Source organism: Plecotus auritus (genome assembly GCF_963455305.1).
Source record: "Plecotus auritus genome assembly, chromosome: 1".
Taxonomy (NCBI): Eukaryota; Metazoa; Chordata; class Mammalia; order Chiroptera; family Vespertilionidae; genus Plecotus; species Plecotus auritus.
In genome coordinates this window covers 48,497,705-48,521,445 of record NC_137770.1, presented here as the reverse complement: position 1 = coordinate 48,521,445, position 23,741 = coordinate 48,497,705, and the positions used below count along the sequence as shown (strand labels likewise).

The 23,741-nt window shown below is 51.0% G+C and overlaps 1 protein-coding gene across 1 annotated transcript in view; it reads left to right on the top strand.

Annotated features, from left to right (window-relative positions):
- Positions 1-23,741, top strand: part of SMAD3 (SMAD family member 3) — a 114,946-nt gene that overhangs the window by 70,296 nt on the left and 20,909 nt on the right. The window contains exons 2-5 of the mRNA XM_080668608.1: positions 18,419-18,612; positions 18,764-18,895; positions 20,208-20,282; positions 23,174-23,224. Coding sequence (XP_080524734.1) covers positions 18,419-18,612; positions 18,764-18,895; positions 20,208-20,282; positions 23,174-23,224 — 452 coding nt within the window. The remainder of the gene's footprint in view (positions 1-18,418; positions 18,613-18,763; positions 18,896-20,207; positions 20,283-23,173; positions 23,225-23,741) is intronic.

Genomic DNA, 23,741 nt, shown 5'->3' with positions numbered 1-23,741 from the left:
GTTTCTCCCTCTCTTTCTTCCACTCCCCCTCTCTCTCTTTCACTTCTTCCCTCCCTTCCACTCGCTCTAGAAATCAATGAAAAAAATATCCTTGGGTGAGGATTAACAATAATAACAAAAAAATTGTTGGGATGAGCTGTGTCTTCCGCTGATGGACTCTTTATGTTGGGTGACATTGTGGATCCATGCCCTCTCCCCTGGGATTATAACCAGGATGGATGCTATGGGAGGAATCTCGAGAGGGGGTTTGGGGACAGAGAACCTGGGGTCCAGTTCTCAGGCCCTGGAAAGCTTACTGGATGTCACCTTAACTCAGCAGAATGTCCCAGGAGATGGTCCTCATCGGAGGAAAGACCTGGAACATGGAAGCTGGAGGGGAGGGAGCCCAGCCAGGACGCTTGTTCTGCGAGGTCCCTGATGATTGGACTAGGACCAGTAGTCACGGAGGAACAGACTGCTTTCAGCTCTGCACACGACAGAACTTGCTGACAGTACTCTGCATCCCGTGGCTAGGTTAAAGGACCTCTAAGCTGGTCTTTCATTATCGTGAAAGTCTGATCCCGTGAGGCCCCCTCCTGCACACCCACTAGAATCCTAGTCCTTAAACCCTTCCTGGTTCATGGCTCTTAATGCTGATGGGTTCTCAATAGGTACTGGCCTATTTGTACCCTCTGGAAGCTGAACCTGCAGTCAGGTGCCCCAGAAAAGCCAGTGCAACTCTGACTATAACAGACTGGAGGAGGACCGAGGTGGTGGGGCGGATAGTAGCTCTTGGAGAGTCTGGCCTTGATGCTGTGAAACGCCACTCACATTTTCCAGTCTCCACCATGAATTTTAAATTGGGGATAATACCTACCCACAGGATGGTTTGAGGCAACTTAGGCACAGAGAGCTTAAGTAACTTGCTCAAGGCCACACCGCTGGGTAATGAGGAGCTGGGTCCTGGACCCCTAGTTGGCTTCCCTCGCTCTCTTTTCCACTACGTTAAACTGTTCGATTTGTAATTTCCTTTTGTGTCTTCATTCTTCCATGTGTCTCCCCTGCCCTCCCACCACCATCAATTGGTTCAGGACTATCAGCGTTCAAATGTTGAATAGCTAGGTCCCCCCCGCCCGCCCCTCCACTTCCCCTGCACTTGGCCACAAGTAGGAATTCATCACCATCTGTGAACTTTTACTGAACCTCCATGGTTTCTGTAGAATTGTACTAAACACTGGACCCTGGGGCTACGTTGGAAATAAACTAGGTCTTTCTGCAGAACTTTGGAGGACAAGTCACCAATGGGCTAGAAAGAATTTCCCTGCAGGAAGGGCGACACTCTACTTTTCACCTTGTTCATGCTGCCCCCCAGCTTTGCTTCCCCCTGGTGTCAATCTTAAGTGTGTTAAGTGCTTTTCCTGCTCAGTGTCCTAGATAAGAGGTTTCCAAATGATGTCCCCCCCACCCCATGAACCCTCCCACCCCAAATCTCAGGCTTCGTGATGGACAAAGATTGACACTTGTTTTGGAATCAGAGGCTGGAATAGGAGGGTCTGGAGGCTGAGTGACTATAGAGGCTGCCGGGCATCTGAAGATATTTGAAAACCACTGTGTTAAATAACAAGGAAGCTGTAATGGCCTCAGAATTTAGTGGGGATGAAAAAGAACTTGGGAAATAGTCTGTGATGCTCGTGAAAGGGCCACGTGTTTCACCAGGTGGGCCCACCATGTTGATCTAGAGCACTGGGACACGGGCATGTGTGCAGGAGAGAGCCCAGCATCTGGCACCCCCTGCAGTTCACTCCTGGGTGTGAACACCCTCCTCAGTTTAGCTGGCACGTCCCTTTGTTCAGTGGATCCTTCCTGGCCAAACCAGGCCTCCAGGTAAGACAGCCAGGTCTCTGTGTCCCAGTCCTGGCGCCACTGAGGAAGGGGTGGGGGTCTCCGTATACAGTTTGTTCTCTAATGCCAACATGGACTTTGGTGACTCACTTTGGGATGCTTTGCCCTTCAGGGCTTTTCATTGATGAGCCGTTGTGATGAGGAGTGTCAGCCCAGAGTGGTACTGTCATCAAGTAATGGATCTGCACACATTTCCGCGTGAATAACTAAACAGAAGATGAGCCAATGACATTTCAATGACATCTTCGTGTGTGTATTTGTAACACTTCTTTTGGAACATAAGGCACCAATGCATGTTTCAGTGCTGCCTGTTTTTAGCGTTTACCGTGTGCTGAGCAGAGGAGAGCACCTTTGCACAGTCTGTGGGAGTAATACATGTCTGGGCCTTTGGCTTGCTTTGCTGTATTTTAAAATCGGGCTTCTGATCACTTTCCCATCAGAGTTTAGGGAGGTATTTTTTTAAATATTTGTATTGAGGTATAATTGACATACTATAAATGGCACATATTGAAAGTGTATAATTTGATGACATGCATATATACCATGAGTATGATATATGTATATGCCATGAAACTAACACCACAACCAAGATAATGCACATGTCCATCACCCTCAAAACTTTCTTCCTGGCCCTTTATCATTCATCCTTTTGTTTGCCTGCTGCCCTCCAGCCCCCAGGCAACCACTGACCTGCTTTCTGTCACTATACATTAGTTTGAATTTCCTCAAATTTTCTATTAATTAAACTGAGGCGGGGAGGGGCGTGTCTGGTTCTTTCATATCACGAAATTAGTTTCAGATTCTTCCATGTTTTTGCATGTTGCAATCATGAATTCCTTTTTATGGCTGGGTAATATTTCATTATATGGAAATAAACAGGAGTTTTGATTTTAATGGTGTAATAAGCAAAGAAGTTTAGTGAAGAATATCAGAAGTAAGTGATGTAAAATATTATGTCAACGGGGAACTTCTACATTTGTGTTTTCTTTTGTTTGTTTTAGAAGTTTCTTGTAGAAGAGTATTTTTTAAATGTACTTTGAAAGAGCAAATACTCATGTAGAGCTCACGTGGCCCTGCTTTTCATTTGGTTAAACCAGTCAGTACTGAGCGCTCACTCTGTGGTACTTGCAGAGCCCAAAGGACTTCATGTCACAGCCAGTAGTTTTTTGCTTCTCAGCAGTTGGTGGCATCACATCCTACATGCGATGGAGCTGTGGTGCTTTTAGACAGGGAACTTGGCCATCTTTGCAAATACGTTGAAGTCTTGCCTGCCACGGTTTTCTCAGGGCCTGACGCTGTTTTCTGACTCCACAGATCCTCACAGCAGATGTGCCTTCCCTGCCCTCGCTCCTCTGTGGCCGGGTGGGGATGGGATCTCAGTCCCGCGATTCCTACGCTTCCTACGCTTCCTGCTCAGAGCATTGCGTGAGGGGATGGAGTGCAGGCAGGAAGGAACCTGTGGATTCCCTCGCCCTCACAAAGCCACGCACCCAGGGGGGCAGGAGTTTACCGTGGGAGCTATGTTCCCGGCATTTGGCTGGTTGCCAACAGGAACTAGCATGGAATGGTGTTGCTGGGAAGTTGGAATTGTGCTCCCTTCCCCATTGTTCGGTGAAGTTCTCTTGAAAGAAGTCTCTGTGTGAGAAAAGGCAGCCAGCCTCTGGTTACTAGTCACATTATCACAGAAGGGGCCTCAGGGACATCTGGTCCAACCTGCCGCTGCGGGAAACCCGTGCAAATGCTTTCAACCTTCATTTTCAGACTCTGTGAGGGTGGGAGTTTCAAGAAGACTTGGCAAAATTTGGTAGGCTTGAGAAGGAAATTGTTACTCTCCCAGCCTATGCTCAAAGCTGCTTGTACCTTTAAAAAAAAAAGACAACATAAATTGTCCCCAGATGATGTTTCTAGAATGTTCTCGCATCTCACAGTCTCCTGATCTTGTCGGCAACGTGTTCCAGAAATAAATTAAAAATTCCAGGGTGGGTGATCAGCAGCCTTGTTGGGCAGTCCTTCCTGGCCTGTGACTGAAAGGTGATAGGTGATGCCTAACATTTGAGTAGCACTTCCCAGTGCATGAAGGACTTCCACATGCAGCTCTCACATGAACCTCTCCCCTGTCCCCCCAGTCTTTCCCAGGGAGGAAACTGGCCCCTAGAGGTGGGACGCCTTGCCTAAAGTCACTCAGGTAGCAAAGAGAGGAGGCGGAGTTGGAATCCAGCCCTCGGTTCCCAGTCTCGTCTTGTTCCGCCATGTCCCCCTTCAAGGCAAGTGGGTGTGCAGGGTATCGATGGGCATAACACAGCGACAACGCTGGGCTTTTGTGTTGGGAGTTCAGCGTTTCACTCTGCTGTCCTGCTCACTGAGTGACTTTGTGGAAGAATCTTAACCTCTGAGTTTCATGGTCGTCTTTTGGAAAATGGGCCCTGTCTTAATAGAATTAAAGTGTATAAATAAAAAGTGCTTAGCACGGACATTGCGTCTAGGAAGCCGCTGGTCAGTGTTACTCTTTACTGAAGGTGAGGCAGGCGCGGGAAACACTATGGCGTTAGGAAAGGAGCCTGTAAAGCAGAAATGAGGACAGACCTGCACAAACTGTGAGGTGCCCTTGGCCCTGCTCTCCTTGCACACAGGATCTTACGGTTCCTGGTTCGGTCTATTAGTTTTTGATCCTTTGCCAAGTTAGGAAAACTGAGGTACTCACCAAGTGCCTGGCACGTGGTAGGCCCTCAGTAAATACAGTCTGGCTGATCACACACTCCCCTCACAGATGCTTAGAGCAGCAGAGCCTGTGCCTGCACACCCCACACACTGGTTGGCTAAAACAGGACAGAATCCTGGCAGAGAGCAGACTGTGAAGGTGCTGCTCAGGACCAGGGCAGGTGGCTGCTCCGCGGAGCTGAGGCTTGGAGGCGATGTGGTGCTGAAGGGGGCTGTGTCATGACACCCGGCCAGCCAGGCTGAGTGGGAATCGGTGTGGAGTTGGAACGGGGCAGGGAGGATGTTGCTGTCAGACACTTCAGCTTCATCTTCTAGTCGTGCGCAGCCATGGTCCCTGTGTGGTCCTGTAGAACATCACTGAAGTCACTGATGCTGAATGGGCAGAAAGGAGAATGAGCTCCTTCCCTCTGAGGGGGAAGCCAGCCGCAGCCTAGGCTCAGGTTCAGACTTTTTAAGGGGGGAGGGGACACAGCTGGGTCAGTGTTTGGAGACGAGATACTCCTTCTCCATCCCTCCTCCTGCCTAATACAGGGACCAGACAACACCCTGGAGATCTGCAGAAATGACCAGGTGACTCGGGAACTCGAACTTGATCTGCCTGAGGTGGAGAGGCTGCCTGGTCACAGCCAGGCAGTTGGTGGGCTCCTCATTGGGTGGAAGAAGGAACACCCAGGAAGTCTTCCTTCCATCCTGCCAGGCTCCTGGTGGCCCAGCCTCCAAGGCCCCTCCTCTGCTCTGCTCCTGCCAAGGATCCTGTTTGAGAACTCAGAAACTCACTTCTCATCTTCAGCCCTTGTTTAATGTTCCTTCCATTGTCACATTCCAATACCCCAGGCCCCAGTGGAGGCGTGTTCTGCACTCTGGCCGAGGAGAGAGGGGGGTGGAGGGAGGAGGGAGCAGGGAGCGGCACTGTTTGCAGAGGGCCCCCCCCCCGCCCCGGCCCCCGGCTTACTTGAAAGACAGGCCGAGATGGCGCTGGGGCCCCAGCTGGGTGTGTGGAGGTTGGGACATGCAGGAGCATAGTCCTCCTTCACAGAAATCTCCGGTCTTCCTGCCGGGGATGGAGCCCCTGCCCTGTGCTGTGGTATTGGCTTTGTGAGCTGAATTCTCCATTTTGGGTCACAGAGGTTTTGGGGATCACGGATTCCTGGGTCGGAAAAAGAACACCCCGTTCACTCAGAAGGATTCTTGGGTAGATGCTATCCCCTCTGGGCCCGAGTTTCCACATGTGTGGAGAGGAAAAGGAGGTGCAGTGAAATGGCTGATCTTTAGAGCCCCCACCCCCGTCTCTGAAGGCCTGTGGTCCTTGTACCACAAGAGGTCATCTGTGTTCACTCCAAAGCCCGCCAGCCACTGAGGTGAGCACACCTGCAGCCACTGCCTCCACTCCGTGACCCCTCACTTGAGGTCAGCAGTCGGCAGACTCCCTCACCTTTCTGGCTTAGAGCAATCTTCTCTGTCAGGAAGCGGTTTGATACCAGGTGAATTCCTTCTTATCACATCACAGCTGGGACTGCCTCTGTTTTGCTGATATGGCTGCTAGGTTTGAGAGGCTCTTTTTGTTTTGCTTCTCACCTGCAGAAAGAGGCCGAGTTCTGAAGTTTCCCTCTCACCCACGTAGAGCAGAGGAAAAGGACTTTCTGTGGGTAGTCCTCATTCTTGCTCATGTATTTGCTCTGCTGCTGTTGATTCAGGTTTGTTTTCTCCAAGGCCCTACGTGCCTAAAGGCAGTAAAGGAATGGAAAGTGTAGACACAGCCATCTTTAAGCTGCTTTCCACTGCAAACGGGAGTATTTCACAGGTCTGTGGAACGTCAGTGCTGCAAGGCAAGGAGACACTAGAGATGACTGAGCCCATCATTTTATCCATGGGATGGCCCATACCTCGAGACCCCGCCCCCCCTTACTCGGCTACCACTAATGTTCCAGTCCACTCCCCCAGATGTATGCATGCTTTCTCTTCTAGTAAATCCAACACTGGTAACATCTCTATTCAACAAATACTTGTAGAGTAAATTTATGGCGATGCCTCCTATCTCCTGTCTGCCTACAGCCTAAGTCGCAAATGACTTTGTCTCTTTCTGGTATGGCAAGTGAAGTGGGCAGACTTCCTCATTCCAAGTGTCTTTCCCCACTGGCGGCTTTAGCGTAACGACTGGCACGTGAGGTTGCCATTCCCCTGCTGTTTTTAATTGCACCTTCTCCAGACCAACGGATTGCTTAAAAAACATTTCTGGTCTTGGGTCTCTGGCGGTGAGGTGCGTCTGTGGGTCCCTTAGCCACAAGGCTTGATGCCTTGATTGGGTTATAAGGCTGGGGTGCAGCCTGAGGTTTTTATTTGTTTGTTTGCTACCTCATCTCACTGTTGGTGCCCAGGAATAATTTCATACTCATGACCTACTTGTGAGCAAATGTGATATGCAAGCCCTGTGCTCCGTCCTCAAGGAGCTCCCGTCAGTCGGAAGGGAAGCCAGAAACACGGGAGGCTACTTAATGGTAGCAGGTCTTCAGTGCTAAGTGACGATTCGTTTGGTGAGTGTAGGTCGTTAGGGACTGTAAGACTTTGAGGAGGGGAGGACAGAGAGAGAGACCATTCTGCAGAAAGAGACACAAAATGGGATGAATTTTGAGCTAGAGGCATAACTGATCTGTCACGGGGCTGAAGAGAGCCTGTGGACCCACATATGGCCACAGCGTGCTGCTGCTGGCTGACTGTCTGCGCTGGGGAGGCCGAAGCCCAGGTTCGATGCTGTGGCTGCAGCAGTAACTTGTGCTAACTTGGGCGAGTTACGCACTTTGAATTTCCGAACCTTGAAACATGCCTGCTGTTTGGGAAGTGGGGGGCGGGGATCTGATGAAGCGGTGGTGGGCAGGTACTGTGTGAATCCTGACTGGGACGCGGCGGGCTGGGTTGTGAGTGTCCAGGACCAGGGGAGGGGTCTCACCTGGAAGCCTTTCTGTGTTTCTGATGGCAGTCGCTTTGGGATGCAGCTTTTGACCAATAGCCATTGAATGGAGGAGGCCAGCTTAAGCAGCTGGCTGTTGCCACCCTGACATTGTGGGTGCTCCCCTGGCCTGTCTGAATCCTCCCGGCTTGTTTATTTGGAATTCCTATCTTCCTGCCCATAGGGGTTCTTTGCTGTCTTAGGTGAAATTGCCCCCAATGAACCAGAACCTTTTGTTTAGGCACAATAGGAAGTCTGTCCTTTTAGACCGAAAGGAATGCTAATTGGCTGCTTAAATGTCCACAGAATATGGGAGCCCAGAATATACAGACACGGTTCTTTGTTACCGGTTAGATGGAAAGGGCTTATGTAAGCTTATAAAGCCTTGGTCCAGAAAGGCAGTGTTTGTCGAATGTTAGAGATTGGTATCCGGCAAATGCCCCATTTTTGGGGTACAAAGGTAGCTATTTAAATTCATGGTCCTTAAACTAATGTCTTCTAAAAACGTAGCTACTTCCCACCCCTCCCTGCCTCCAGCTCCCCCACAGTGGCTGAACTGAAAGGTTGGAGGAGCCTAAGGGCTTTGGGGCCCCTTTTAAAAATAGGGAAAGAGTTGTAAATGTGGTGAAGACTGAAATTTGAGAATGTTCCTTTCCCAACCCATATTGTATGGTATTTCGCTAGGAATTGTTGTAAAGGTGGAGCTTGAGCAAGCACCACTTCTCCCTTTTGAATGTCACCGAGTTGCCCAGTTTCCCCTTTGCATGCTCTGTAATGCCTGTGACACTGTTTTATCTTTCTGGCCAGTGACTCATCATGAAGGAAATAAAAACTATGCAATTAACACAAAACCTCCTTATTTGCCCTCTTCACCTCCCTGCCCCCCCCCCCCCCCCCCCCAGCTCCCAAGTCACGAATGCCTGCCTGCTATTTTTCTGTAAGTCTTTGGAAACTTTGATGTGTTTAGATAGGATAAGACAGCCAGTCATCATCTCCTGGTTTCACTCATTTAACCCCAAATGTCTGTGAGAATCTTCTCCAAAAGAAGAAAAAAGAAAACCCCACTCTAAACGTGCAGCTTGCCCACAGGAAGTGATTCAGGGACTGGATTCATGCAAAGCTGGTGGGGCAGGAGGTGGGAGGCTGGGAACCGGGGCTGGAGAGAGACGGTCCAGAGAAGATCCTCAGGCCTTAATGGTTGCTGCTTCGTGGAAGAAAGTGAAAAACAGAATGACTAAGAGTCTCGTAATAAGAATTGTTTGTGTAGTGATGTGAGCTAACACAGAAGCTCGCTGGCAGATAAGATGAGAGGAACAGCACTGTCAGGGGAGGTGGCTTTTTGCTGCTCTGTTCTTTTTACTTTTCAGGAGTGCAAACATATATCTAAGTTTCAAGGCCTTCATCAACAGAAGGTTGGGATCTGTATTTCCACCCCCCCTCACCACCTCTAAGCCTGTTTCTTCTTCTGTAGAGGAACGGATCGAAACCAAGATAATTATCTAACCGTCTCCAAACGCTCTTTCTTCTTAGCTTCCCCTCCAAAGTTAGATGGAGCTTCACTGTGTCACAGAGAGAAGGACTCTTCAATCTTGTGGGTTCAGTCTGGCATTTTATTTTGTCCCCCCCCCCCAAGATTGAAAATACAAATGAATCCATTTCCCAAAAGCAATTTGGAAACAGAGAGCCTCTAAGTGTTGGCTGGTGAGCAGCCTCGCTGCCCAGCAGGGCCACAGGAGGCCGGCAGCACCAGGGCAATGAGAAGAGGTGTCTAAATGCACCTGGATCCATGATTGCATTTCAGACACACTGTATTTTATGAGGTGAGCTTTGTGGTTGGGGGTTGTAAAAGCTGGGGGTGAGTGTGCTTTCTGCCTTAAGCCCAACAGAAGGTTGCCAAGAGCTGTGAGTGTCCTGAATGGGCCAGGAGCGATCTCTTTAAAAAAAAACAACATGAATAGATGATCTTCAGGCTTAATCCCACTCCCAGTGAATGTCAACTGGCAGAGTGAAACGGCGGCTCAAAAGTTCTGTGAAGCCTCATAATTGTTCTTTCCCCTTCTTCCATCAACCAGAGACCAGCCCAGATCTCTGTAGCATCTTTGGTTTCCAATTTGAAACCTCTATGATCCTGACACTTGAGAAAAAGTCATGCCCGTCAAATTGGTGTTTGGAGAAAAGAAAAATGTTTGTGAAACCGAAGCTGTTAAATAGAAAGATTGCAAATGAAATCCACGCCCCCCTTCTTTTCCTCCTCCCCCTTCTCCTTTCCCTCCTTCTTCTTTAAGATTTCACTACTTTTCTTTGCAACAGGGAAAAGAGGGGACAAGGACAGCTGTCTCCCCAGAGCCCAAGGAGAATCTCGGATGATTCTAACACACTGAACCCAGTGTTTTGCATTCATAGGGAACCAGGTTTGGGGTATAACACCCAGATTCAAGGCCAGGCACTTCTTGCTGTTCTTGGCATCTTTGGGCAAGTCATCCAATGTTACATGAATCTTTCACCTATAAAATGGGAGTAGGGGTACCCAGCCCATAGCATTTCTGTATCCTGTGAGAAGTACCGGTAAACGCCTAACTCTGAGTTATAAATTGCTTCAGTTTTCCCCGACCTACACCCACCTCCTAGAAACTTCTCTTTACCCATGGTTCTCAAGGGACCCAGGGGAGTGAGTTTGCCCCCTAGGGGACTTTTGGCAATATCTGGAGACGTTCTTGGTTATGATAACTGGGGGTGGGGCCAATACTGGCATCTGGTGGATAGAGGCCAGGATGCTGCTAACCATCCTACAGTGCACAGGACAGCACCCCCTCCCAAAGAGTTATCTGGCCCCAAACGTTGGGAGCACTGAGGTTGAGAAACAGAGGGGCTCGCCTTTCTCATAGCCCAATGTTGGGAAGCTCTCAGTGTACGTGTGCTGTCCAGTGATTAGAATTAAGCTGAGCTTTCTCCATAAATCAGTCTCCCTCTCTGTGCCCATCCCCAGCTCTTTGGGAAGAAGGAAGCCCAGAGGTCTAGATCTTCCTGTGTTTCATGTGGGGTCCAGCCCCCCACAGAGGGCAGGGCCGGTGGTCCTTGGCTTCTTCCCTTGAGGCTCCTGCCACCTCGGGGCTTACACTCGGGCCCATGAGCCCCGCTTGTTGTGGTCCTGAACTGGCTGGCTGGCAGAGACTCGGGGGAGGAGTGGAGAAGAGACTAGCCACCGCTCTAAAGCACAGCACGGGGGCTTCAGCCTGGCATTTGACTGGGTGTTCCCCCAAGTTGGCAGCCTGAAACACCGGATATGATCCATCTGCGAGTTCAGATGGGAATTGTGTTCTTGGTGGAAATGGTTCAATGACTGGTATCAGGGTTGTGAAATGCTGTTTGCAGCTGCTCAGGGGCCAGTCTAAACTGGAACATTAAAAACGTGCTTAGAGTACTTCCAGAACTTGCTGAGGACATTATGACACTGGGCTAGAGCATGTGGTCACTGTGGCAGAGCTTCCAGTGAAACCTCAATTATCCAGAACCTACCCCACCACAAGCCTCACCTAGCCAGCTTCCTTCTCGGTGGTGCCAAATGAACAGAACAAACTGACGTTGGAGACGTTGCTTTTTACACTGAGAGGCCAGATTATTATGATCTCTGAGTGCATAATAATCTGGCCATTCAGTGTATATATATATTAGAGGCCCGGTGCATGAATTGGTGCATGGGTGGGGTCTGGCCAGCCTGGCCAGGGGGAGGGGACATGGGTGGTAGGCTGGCCTGCCTGCTGGTCAAACTCCTGGTCGAGGGGACAATTTGCATATTAGCCTTTTATTATATAAGATATACACTGAGTGGCCAGATTATTATGCGTTCAGAGATCATAATAATCTGGCCACTCAGTGTATTTAAACACCAACCACCAAAGACAATGTTGAAAGTGTCTGAGAATAGTATATTCAGCGTTTAGCTCAAAGCTTAGTTTCTTTTTATTTTAATATAATTTCAAACCTCAGAAAGTTGCAATGATAGGACAGGAATTACAGTGTACATTGTCCACCCAGAGGCACTGATGGCTCAGCTCATTTTTTGAAAACAGCTTTTGCCATAGCGTGAGACCTTCAGGCAACTTTAAGATTCAGAACAACAAAGAAAAGAATACGTTTCGTCGTACTTGACTCACCAGGCTGGAAAGTTGACTCGCACTTCGCAGACTCATCAGCGGGGAAGCCCGGCTGCAGGGAAATAGCAGTTGGGAGGCTGCCTTCGTGCTCTGAGTGCATTTGCTGGGTGACCTGGAGGTTCTTAATGCCTCAGTCTCGGTCTCCTCAACCACGGAAGGAAGGGATTCGGCAAGATGCTCTCAAGGGCCCACAGGTACCTGCTGTCTGTCGTTCTCCAAAGTGGGTTTTCAAGGTGGACTTTTAATTAGCCCGAGCTTCAGCTGACCAGGACACTGTTCCCTGAACGGCAGGCCTCTGCAGTGTGTCACCTGCAGCCGGGGGCTCAGCACATAGCCACCAGCAGATCTTCTGCTCAGAACAAAGGAAGCGTTGGTTTTGGGCTATGTTTACCCAAAGGAAGTGATCCTGGGTGAACCCCCAAATAAAAACTCTCCCAGCAGGAGAGTTTTCAGGGCTTTTCTATTTGTTGCTCTATCAACTAGTTGTCCTGGGCTGTCCATGGCGTGGAGGAGGAGAAGCACCTTCTGATACTTGCGTTTTAAGGTGCAGGAGAGAGAGCGGTATCTCAGGACAGACCACTGCTCAGAGGCCAAGTGGAACGAGTGCAAGGGGCCTGTTAAAGTCTCCAGCAGGATTTTTTCTGCCTTCTTAGAAGGCTTGATGAGTGCATACCTAACTCAAACTTGAAGTCATTCAGACCTTGTTTTTATTTTAGAATGAGAAAAAGAAAAAAACGAAAATAAAACCCACATAAAATACAAAGCTCAGGAAGAGTGGCAGTATAGGCATTCAGAGCAGATGGACCTGCCAGCCTCAGCCTGCATGCTCCGTGAAGTGTGGGTATGGGTGTGGCTTTGTAGTAGTAATTGGTAACCTGACCCAAGATGGAAACTAACCCCCTAACATATAGCAGATACTAGGAGGAAAGTAAAGACAAAGAATAAATTGCATTGAAATGGATGCCAGAAGTTTGGTTTGTTATTGATAACATACTGAGTTGTCAATATGCTACTCAGGCCACTTCAAAAAATTAACATTAGTTGAGCATTTGGGTATAAGTTCATATTTGATGCAAATTGATTCTGAAAGCCTATAGGGATGTTGTTCTCTAGAAATAAAAACGATGTCCTCCTGAAATGGTTAAGTCATACCATGGTATTCTGGTCAAGGTCAGGAAATAGCATTAAAGCCATTTATACTTAGGGAAGAGTGAGTCACAAAGCCTGACTTCGTTTTAGATGAACTCTGGACCTTTGCAAAGTTGGGTGACCTTTCAGACACTCTATTTCTCCATCAGTAATACTTGCAAGTTTATCGGAAAGACGGGTGGTGGAGTCAGTGTAGCAGTCAGCTAGAGTTGGGTAACAAACCACCCCAAAACAATGATTGTTTATGCTGACTCATGCTTCTGTGGCTCACCTGGGCTTGGCTCTTTGCTGCAGGATTGGCTCAGTCTCTTCCACCTGTGTTGGTTCCTGGGCCCAGGCTGAGGGGCAGCAGCTGCCCCAGGAAAGCTCTTCCCATGGTGAGGGCAGAGGTGGTGCAAGAGGGCAAGCAGAAACCACGATGGTACTTTACCCCTCCTGCTAATGTTTCATGGACCAAAGCAATAGCCTAGTCAAGGGACAAGGACGTACACTCCACCCATGGGAGGAGGACCAGCAAAGCCATCCAGCAAAGGGCAAGGGTACAGAGAGAGTGACTAATTCCACCTACTGCAGACATCAAGTGGCCAGCACAGTGCCTGGCTTAGTGTGGCAGTAACTTCTGCCCACTGTTGTTACTACTACTCAAAATAGGCAGGACAAGAGAAAGCCTGTTTCTGAAAGAAGCTAGAGAGTTTCGCATTGGATGTGTGGTAAATAAAATCAGTTTCAGTGGAAATATGATAGTGTTCACAAATTTACTTTTTGTTCAGTTCTTTGACTCAGGTAACCGGCACAGTGCCTGGGATATGATAGGTGTTCAGAGCTATTTGATGATTGCTAAGAGGTCCATCCCCTGATAGGGATGCAGCATGGGGTAGCAGAAAAAGTATTGCTCAGCCCACTCCTCACTCTCCATTTCTCAGCACTGGTCTGGGTTTCAATTCTGGCCCTTCTTTTCACAAGTTATTTGACTGTGGGCAAGCCCCTTAAGTTCTCTGCGCTTGGTGAGGGCAGGATATACTGGGCTTTGTCAGTTTTGTATTTTCACACGGTAGCTGTGTGCCTGGCACACGGTTCATGCTGAATAGATGTTTGTATGTTTCTAGAGCTTATGTTCTCTGCTTCCACTCTTCTCCCTCACCCCCATGTCCAGATCCATCAGCATTCACATTGGCCTCCAGATGGCTGTGGGGAGATGGTCACTGGAAATAGAGGACACGAGTGGCATGCGGCAGGAGGTGGGCCCAGCCCTGCCCTCTCCCCCCGGGAGCCTCTGGCAGGCTTCTCCTCACTGTTGGCTTTGGACTCCAGCATGTCCACATCCTTGGCTGTGGCTCCTACCACCATTTTGGGATACTTTATGGGTCCCACTTGGAGCCAATGGGAGTAAACCTAATTTCCTGCCACAGGAAATGGTTCAGCTGGTGAAGAATATATTTAAGAATTAAAACCTCTGTCAAAGGAGCTGGAGGGAGTTGTTGGAGAAAGACTTTCGGGGTGTCTCTCGTCAGAAGTCAGGGGTGTGAGAAGAGATCTCTGTCACAGATGGGGAGGAGTCAAAGGCCAGGTTCCTGGGACTGTCTGAGCCCAGCAGCTGGTCTTGGGCTACAAGAAAGGCTGGGTCAGGAGAGTGGGTCACAAATGGATCCTTTCCTGCAACTGAGCATGTTATAGTAACATCAGCTCAGAATGAAGACCTATTTATTGGATTAACTTAAAATAGGCCTGGTGCCCTGTGTGGCTCGTGAGGGTGTATAATGGACACATCAGCTAAATTAAATCCAGCAGCTGAAACTCCCCATTTGCTGGTACTAGCATTACTTTGGAAAGCATCTGCATGTGTTTTGAGCAGGACAGGGAGAAGAAGGACTGACTACCTGCATTGGCTCTGGGCAGCCCAGGCTAAACCAAGAGGAGTTGTTGATGATGCATTGGGAATGAATGAGATGCCATCCAGAAGCAGGGGCATGGACCGGATGACTTCTGGAAAACACTGCCCCGCCAGCCCAGTGGTCACGTGCTCTTGAGCTGGAGAGCATGCCTGTCTCCCTGCTGTCCGTCGGGTCCAGCCTGGCAGCCAGGAGCGCTGGCCTCCCCCACGGGCCTGTGGGGACTGCCGTGTGATCCTGGTCAAATGACTTCGTTGCTCTTGGTGTGTTTTTATGGTTGGGTTGGTTGTTTTCTTAATATTGAGTTTATAGAGTTCTTTATATATTTCAGACATAGGTCCTCGATCAGATAGGTACTTTGCAAATGTTTTCTCCCAGTGTGTGTCTTGTCTTTTTAGTGTCTGAACAGTAACTTTCAAAGACCAGAAGCTTACATTTTGATAAAGTCGAATTTATCAACTTTTAAAAAATGGAATGTGTTTCTGGTGTGGTATCTAAGCAATGCTTGCCTATCACAAGGTCACAGAGCATTTCTCCTGTTTCCTTCTAGAAGTTGCATTTGTATTGGGGGCCAGTGTAGATTGAAGTTCATTTTTCTTGTATTTGGATACCCAGCTCTTCTGGTGCCATTTATAGAAAAGACCGCCCTTTCTCTTTGGACCTTTGTCCAAAATCAATTGTCCAGATATATGTGACTATTTCTGGACTTTCTTAGGTTCCATCATCTCTTTTTTGGGGGGTTTTGTTTGTTTGTTTTTTGTCATGACCATACTGCCTTGATTACTGTAGCTCCCTGGTTTTTTAAAAAATTAATTATATTATCAAAATAATTAATGTAAATAATAGTTTAAGAATTCAAGAAGTCCTTGACTTGATTCTTTCTTGCATTTTTAATTTATCTTCTTTTTTTGTTTCCAAGAGGTTTTATTTTTTAATAGTCTATAAAGGTTCCTATTTTAAGATTGCAATATCTTATTTCCCTGACAGTAGTATTTGTTCTGTTTTATTTACTTTGGAAGTTTCCTCTTTCTTGCCTCAGACTTGCCTTTTCCCTCCCTCCTTATTTCTTCCTTTGTGTCTCCTGTCAGTGGCTTTCTTTAAAATGCTGGGTTTTGGCTGTGCATTCATATTTAAGAATGAGACAATAAAAACACATGAAATGCTCCAGCCTGTTGGCTGGTGGGCTACCCTGTATAGGGGGAGCTGGCAGGTATAGAGTCATTTTATCAGATTGCAGGTCTCTTATGGGCTGAGCTGTTTAATTTCTTCACCGGCGGGGCTGGGGACATGGACCATTCATCACTGTTCTAGGTACCACATGAGCAAGGGAGCCTCCAGGAATCCTCATCCCAGCCCTCATCTGACCTTCATCCCAAGTTGTGCCCCAGTGGCCCCATCCAGAGCCTCCTCTTCAGTTTATTTTCTGCAGAGAAGATATGATGCCATCCATGCCATGAGATGCCATCCATGCCATGAGTTAGGGATTGTATGGCCCAGAAGCAAGGGCATGGACTGGATAACTTCTGGAAAATACTGCCCATACATGGCATGGATGGCCTCTCGCAGGATTGGGGAGGCCCTGTTTGTGGGGGCTTGGAAATGGGGGATGGGATCTGACTGCCTCTTCTATAAACTTTCAACCCATCCTCCTGTTTTCAGCCTCATCCTGAGAAGTGTGTGGTGCCTTCAACCCCCGAGTCCCAGGTTCTGAGGCGCAAATGGAATCACTCTTGTTTGCTTCCTCTGATAGGTGCTTGGTTTCAGCTCTCTCCACTCTGCTGTCTGTTACCATTTGGCCATCTGCGTTCCACTTTCTTCTGCTATTTTCCTACTCAATGTTTTGGGCAGAACAGAGATAAATAATCCATTCAGTTTGTTTTATTTGACCTGAAGGACATTCCTTACCCTCGTCCCCCCTTCTTCTGCCTCCCCTTTCTCCCCCATCCATCCTTCCTCTCTCTGTCTCTTCTTTCTTCCTCCCCTCCACCACCTTCTCCTGTCCGCTCCCCTTTCCCCTGTACCCCTCCCCTTTAACCCCCCTTCTCCTCCGTTCTCCTCCTCCCCTCCTCTTTGCCTGGAGCTTTCTGTGCCATAGTTGTTCCAATAGACAGCCAAGCTCTTCAGGCCCTGAGAGGAAACAGCCCACATTACATAGAAAGGATTGGATGAGGAATCAGGAAACGGAAGTTCTTTGCCTACGGGTCTGATAAGCCTTCTGTCCTCTTTGACCCCCTTCTTGACCCCCTTTCCCATCCCTCAATTACAAACACCCATGATGACCACATCACAGTCCACCCCACACTCAGACCTTGGCCTCAGTTACCTTCATCATGTCCACTGGTTGCCCCATTCCTGCCTGCTCCTCAGAGAGCGACCATAAGTCCCATTTAGTCAGGCAATGTGTGCCCTCTGTCACATGGGGACAGGGAGGGAGAGCTCGCAAATGCCTCTCGGCCAGCCCCGCTCAGCTGTAGAAAAGCTGTCCCCACTATGTCCCCGGTGCTACACATAGTCAGTGTTCATAGAATACGTGTTAATATTGTGTGTGTGTGTGTGTGTGTGTGTGTGTGTGTGTGTGTGTGACTAGACTCCCCTTGCCAGTGTCTGGGACTAGACATCATCTGAAGCCTCCTGCCCCTCCGGAAGCCGCCTGCCTGCCCACCTGCTCTTGGCTGACGGTGCTCCTGCCAGTCCTGAGCTGCCCAGTCCCGTCTACTGCCCAGCGTGCTTGTCATGCAGTGAGCTGGGATTTTATAAAAAGGAAGGTTCTGATTTAGTCGGCTGGGTAGGCTCTACCTTTTACACGAGCTTTCGTGGACCCGACCTGCTGGTCCTGGGACCACACTTGGTCCTGGCCTGAGAGGTGGCGGTCACAGCTGCTCGGAGGCCAAGTCACCACGGAGGACATGGTTTGACAGAGACAGGGCACTGCCATTTGCCGTGTGTCTGGCCCATCCGGACCGGGGATAGTCGCAGGACTGAGTGTGGTGTGGTGCCAGGGGCTCGGCTCCTGCTCGGCCCAGGCACGGCCCTGTGGGTGACACCTGAGCCCCCCTGCAACCAACCCTCACACTGAAAGGGACTCCTGGGAGGTCTGCAGTGTAGGCTCTTGCCATTTCAAAGTCCCTTTAGTGTCCCTCTTTCTCTCCCAACTCATCGCAAATATCACCTAAAAAAGAGATGTTTGGAGCTGTTTTTGTGTTTGTTTTTCTTGTTTTCTGATGTGTGAGGGAGGCACTGGGTGAGTGTTGAGAGCGATTAGAGCCGTGCTGTGTGCTTTGTCACCCATGCACTTACCTAAAGAGCTCATTTTCTCGTTCATCCCTGGCCCCTGCCCCCCTCCCCTGGCTCGTGGACCTGTGCAGACCAGGGCTCAAGTGCCCTTCCTTTTATGTGGTGGTGGTGGGGGGGGTGAGCCCTCCCCCAGGGCCTGGGAGAGCCAAGCCCACTCTGCGGCCCCAGGGGGCACAGCCTTGCTGGTGGGCCTCTTTGTCCTCCCAGGATCCCCTCCAGCACTGAGTTAGCATTCTCTGACCTCGGGGCCTCAGCGTTGGGAGAAGGGAGCCAGGGAGGGCTCCTGCGTCCCTGCCAGCAGGCTCGCTCGGGCCACAGCAGGCAGGACTTCGGAGGAGGCAAGCCGCATCCACTTCACTGTCTCTCTTTGCTCCTCCCCGTCCGGGCAGGTCCCTGGATGGCCGACTGCAGGTGTCCCATCGGAAAGGGCTCCCCCATGTCATCTACTGCCGCCTGTGGCGATGGCCCGACCTGCACAGCCACCATGAGCTGCGGGCCATGGAGCTGTGTGAGTTCGCCTTCAACATGAAGAAGGACGAGGTCTGCGTGAATCCCTACCACTACCAGAGGGTAGAGACCCCAGGTATGGCCCCCTCTCTGGGGTCTGCAGTTGCTTCATGTCACTGCTTCCCCTACCCCCTTTCCTCTCCTCCTTCCTCTTCCTGAGGGAGGGTCTGCAGTGTATTTGGGGGTGTAGGGCCTTGGTTCACCTCTGCTCTGTCTCCCTTGGGCAGTTCTACCTCCGGTGTTGGTGCCACGCCACACAGAGATCCCGGCCGAGTTCCCCCCGCTGGACGACTACAGCCATTCCATCCCCGAAAACACTAACTTCCCCGCAGGCATCGAGCCGCAGAGCAATATTCCAGGTGGGTACTGGCAGTGCGGGCCGGCCTGGGGACATCGGTCCCACTGCTCCGCTTGGGCCCCCTTGGCCTCCCCGTCACCCCCTCTGTGCACACAGCGCTGGCCCCTGACTCAGAACCACATCCCTGTTGGGAGAGGACCCGTGGCCTTGGCTCCCGCTTACTAACGATGCTTTTCTTGGCTTCGAGGAGTGGCGGTGTGACCCTTCCGCCCGGCCTCAGTGCAGTCATTTATTTTGGAAGCGGAAATAGCGATGCTGTGTTCCTCTCACCGCCCTTGAGGCCGGAGCTGAAGTTCAGGCAGGATCCCTGCCGGCCGGGGGCTGCGGAGGCCTTGGGTGCTCGGAGCCGCGTGGGCGAGTGCAGAGCTGGCCTGTGAGTCAGCCCGCTGAGCGTTACAGCCTGGGTGGGGGCGGAGGCCCAGTTCGCGTTTTCCCTCCACAGGGAGACGTGGGCCCCACTGTCAGAGAGTGCAGGTGCTTTCAGAAGCCCCTCACTTACAGGCAAACAACTGAACCACCAGCACTCCCGAGTCCAGGGAAGCAGCCCGCAGCCGGCCCCCTGCAGGGCAGTGGCTGCTGGGCAGTGGCCATGCTGTGTTCCTTTCAGAGTGTCCTACTGGGACCAGCTTTCACCCCAAGTGAGTTTCCTGGACCTAGGTTGATGGCAGGCCTGTACGTGTGGGTCACCGCAGTCAGGAGAGACGCACTTTACAGACCCAGCCTTGTCAGACCCTGCACCGGGGACGTTGCTCTCCAGGGGCAGGCCCCCCACTGTGTGCATTCAGCCAACCTTAGAAAGCTCAGTCAGGGTCGGGGGTCATTCAGAGAAGCAGATCATGGTCTCTGCTGCCACTGAACTCGCAACCCACTTGGGAAGCTACGAGGTCCCCTGAAGAGACAACGTATAACCAGGCACCTGCCCAGGAGCAGGCGGCGGAGCCAGAGTGCGGTTTGGTTTGAGGGGTTGCCCTTTGGAGGACAGAGATGGGCAAGTCAACCGCCTCCCTTGAGGGTGGTCATCAACCTGAACTCGAAGGAGGGTGTAAAGTCAGCCTGGCAGAGGTTCTAGAAACAGACATTTCAGACTTTGGAGTGGGATGGTGTGAACAGAGGTGGGAATGAGGTAATGATCAGGTGGGGAGCCTGAGGTGGGAGGCAGAGGACAGCAGGACCAGGAGCTGTGTCCTTGCTTTGAGGCCCATGATCCCTCCAGCACGGCTACCAGCACAGGGTGCGAATGTGCGAGCGTTTGCAAAAAAATTCTCTCCAAGCTGTGGAGGCCAGTTAATAACCCCCTTCCTTCTGATTCTCAGAAACGCCACCCCCTGGCTACCTGAGTGAAGATGGAGAAACCAGTGACCACCAGATGAACCACAGCATGGATGCAGGTCAGAGTCCTGCCGGCGTGTGCTCTGAATCCTGAGTGCCTGCCCTCCTCCTTCCCCTTCCTTCCTCCCTCCTGCCCTCTTTCTCTCTTCAACCCTCCCTCCAGGCCTCTATCCAGGATGTGTAGAACAACCACTCAGCCAGGGGCTGCGGATAGAGGAGGAGCCTGGGCTGCTCAGAGCTGGTGGGAGACTGATAAGACAGGGGCAGTTACTGTGCAGCTCTACCCTCCCTGATGGAAGTCGCCACAAGGAATCCGGGGCGCAGAGAGGGCCCCGAATCCAGCTTTGAGGGCAAGTGCTGGGGTGGAGCAGTACCTTGCAGTGTAGGCTTTTCTTGAGCTCAGTCTTGGAGCTCTGTAGGTCTCAGCCAAGTCGTTCTGTCAGGCAAAGGGTGTTCCAGGCAGAGTCATGGGGGCCCAAGCGGGACAGCCTGGTGCATTTTGGGACAGTGAACACTCAGTGTGACCACAGCCTACTCCTCCAGAATGTGGAGAGGCAGGAGGGCACGTCACTCAAGGCTGCAAGTGTGGCCGGGAGCTGGTGGGGAGCCACTCAGCAGGGTCTGTGCCTCAGTGCGATGCTGCTGGCCGTGGGGTGGAGGGTGGGCTCCATCACCAGGAATAGTTCCAGAGCCTGAGTGGAGGGCAGGTCTTTGCCGCTGGCTGGTGGAGGCAGGCCCCCAAAGCATCTATTTCTGTGTGGTGACCACATGTGATCTATGTGTTCCTACTGTGAGGGACCCACCCCAGTTGTCTCCAGCCACATCTCCAGATGTTCCCATGTCATTTATTATGGGACCAAATGGGCTCCAAAACAGTGGTTTCTTGAGTGGAACCCCAGCTGCCACATGGAATGTGCGGTTGGGTGAGGGGGAGGGAGCCAAGCAGATGTTCCGTTCCGATGATGGCGGGCATGCCTTGTGCCCACAGAGCCGCTAGACAAAACATAGCCACCTGCCTTGCGCACAGCCCAAAAGAGGGTATGCAATTCCTGAAAGATGGATGAAAGCAACTCGCATGTTCACTGTAAACGTAGTTGCTTGATACCCAGCCTGAGCATCATGTCACTTTGGGGTTTAGCACCCCCCTAAAACTTCCCCCTGGGTGAGTGGCTGACAGTGTGAACCCAGCTGGAATGCATTGAAGACCTTCCTGTACTCGATGCCAAGTGGCCGTGGCAAGCTTGTAGCCATTAAATGCTGGCATGGGAAGCAGGCCAGCTAAACAGCATCTCTCCAGATGCTACATCTCTCCTCACTCTCTCTTCCCTCTTCCCTCCTTGCTGCTCTCATGTTTGTGGAATGATTCCTGTTATAAAAGAAAACAGACCAAAGGAGAGGGTCTGTGTATGGGCTGAGCAGCTGCCACTTCGCCCCCTCCTCAACCGCCTTGCCACCTCACTTTCTTTGTCCCCTCTCCCTTCTTCTCCTCCCCCCATAAATGTACTTGCAGGGCCCTGTTGTCAACATAGTGATTTATCGAAAGTGGACACAGGGCTTTGTGGACCCCGGCCAGCCTGTGGGTGAGCGGTTGGGGTCTCCTATTTATTCTCCCTTCTTCACTCAAAGTTTTCCATTTGGAAACCTGTCCAGTGCTCATGGACACTGAGATGTGGTGGCTGGAGCCCAAGGATCCCCTTGTCCAGTCCTGGGTCTTCCCTAACACACAAGTCTGCTCAGATCAGTGAGAAGGTTCCACAGCCTTCCTGGGTCTTCATGAGCCACCACAAAATAGGAAGCCGGCCTTTATTGGGTGCCTGCTAGGTACCCATCATGGTGAAGGCAGTTTTACATGCACGATCTCCCTTCATTTCTACAAATCACACAATAGATGGTGTTATTTCCAACTTATGCCTGAGGGGATAAGTCAGGGATCAGAGAGGTTAAACCTCTTTAGCGAAGTCCCACAGCTAATGCCTGGCGGCATGGCCGGGCCCCTGATTCGGACGCTCTGCTTCTTCCGGGACTCCCCACATCCAGTGGATTGAGTGCTGGGGGAGAAAAAGAAACCCATGCGAGAGCAGGAACAAACCCCCATGAACAGCTCAAGGGAGCATATGTATGAGGACTGGTAGATTTCAAGGAGGAGCCAGCCCCACAAGGCTGTTAATAAACGAACAACTCTCCATCGCCTGGTGGTGCAGGGACAGAGGGGGGACGTGCCACCGTGTCCTGTGGAAAGGTCCGGCACTCACTTGGTTTTTTGGAAGGTCGATGCCATGTGGTTGTTTCTTTCCTGGGGCTGAGGGGTGGAGAGAGGGTCACAGAGTAGGAAGAATTGTGTAGGTTTGGACTTTTGCCACGTACAGTATTGTGTCTTATATAACATGTCAGCCTGGTCGCTGAGCTGCGGGATTTCTGAGGCAGCTTGGTGAGTTTTCTGAAACCCAGGGAAATGGTTGGAATGGTATTTCCAGGTGCCTGAGCCACTGAGAGCAGTGACTGGTGATGTCTGGGTGGCCACGGGCCCCACCTGTGTGGGACAGCTGGCCTTCGCTGCCTGGGGCTTTGAGGAGCTGGGGAGGGGGCCTTCACCACCCCTCTTATTTTCTTGGGGGCACAGTTCACAGGGCAGGAGGGTGTGGTGTAGGGTCCGTTCCCTAGTTGGGAACTCGGCACCCCTGTGCTGTGGGTCCTGGGGAAGAGCATCACCCTGTCAGTCATGGCAGAGACCTCGAGGTCATCCGCTCATCCATGTCCCACAGATGACGTCACCTGGGCCCGTGGAGGGCCAGGATGGGCCAGGATGTGGCGATGGGCCTTCTCCTGGGCCTTGGAGGGTCAGCCCAGGGTTTCTTTCTGCTGTGTTGAGCTGCCCCACCTTGATGTCAGGAATTGGGTTCTCCAGCCAAGAGTCTTTTATGAAATCTCACGCCTGTGTCTCACCTCGCAGGTTCTCCAAACCTATCCCCGAACCCGATGTCCCCAGCACACAGTAACTTGGGTAAGTGTCTGCTCGTCTGTGTGTCTGTCTCCCCTCTAGCTGCAGCCCTGGCAGGTGGCCAGTGTGAGGAGGGGGTCCTGAAGGTGAGGCTCCGCCCCAGCACCCCCCCCCCCCCCCGACATGGGCCAGCTCAGCCATCGGGTTTCTGGTTACAGGGATTCTGGGGTCACCCACAGAACGGGAAACCTGAGAACAGTGGTGTCAGGAAAGGCAACTCTGTGCTGGGTTGTGTTTCCCCCCATAATGCTGAGACGTGAGTGAGTGAAAATTCCCCAAGCCTTGTGCCCAGGAGCTGAGGGTCTGTGCTTAGCCAAGCGTATGTGCGTGGTTGGATGGGCAGCCGACTCCAGCCCCCAACTCTCCTAGAGGTTTCAGATGCACTTATTTGGAGTCTATCTGAGCATTTCATCTTACAGTGATATCGGTTTTATTTAAACCGGACACATACAAGGAACTTGGAAAACAAGCAAAATTGCCCACAATCTCTCCACCTCAAACCATTTTTTTTTTTTTTTTT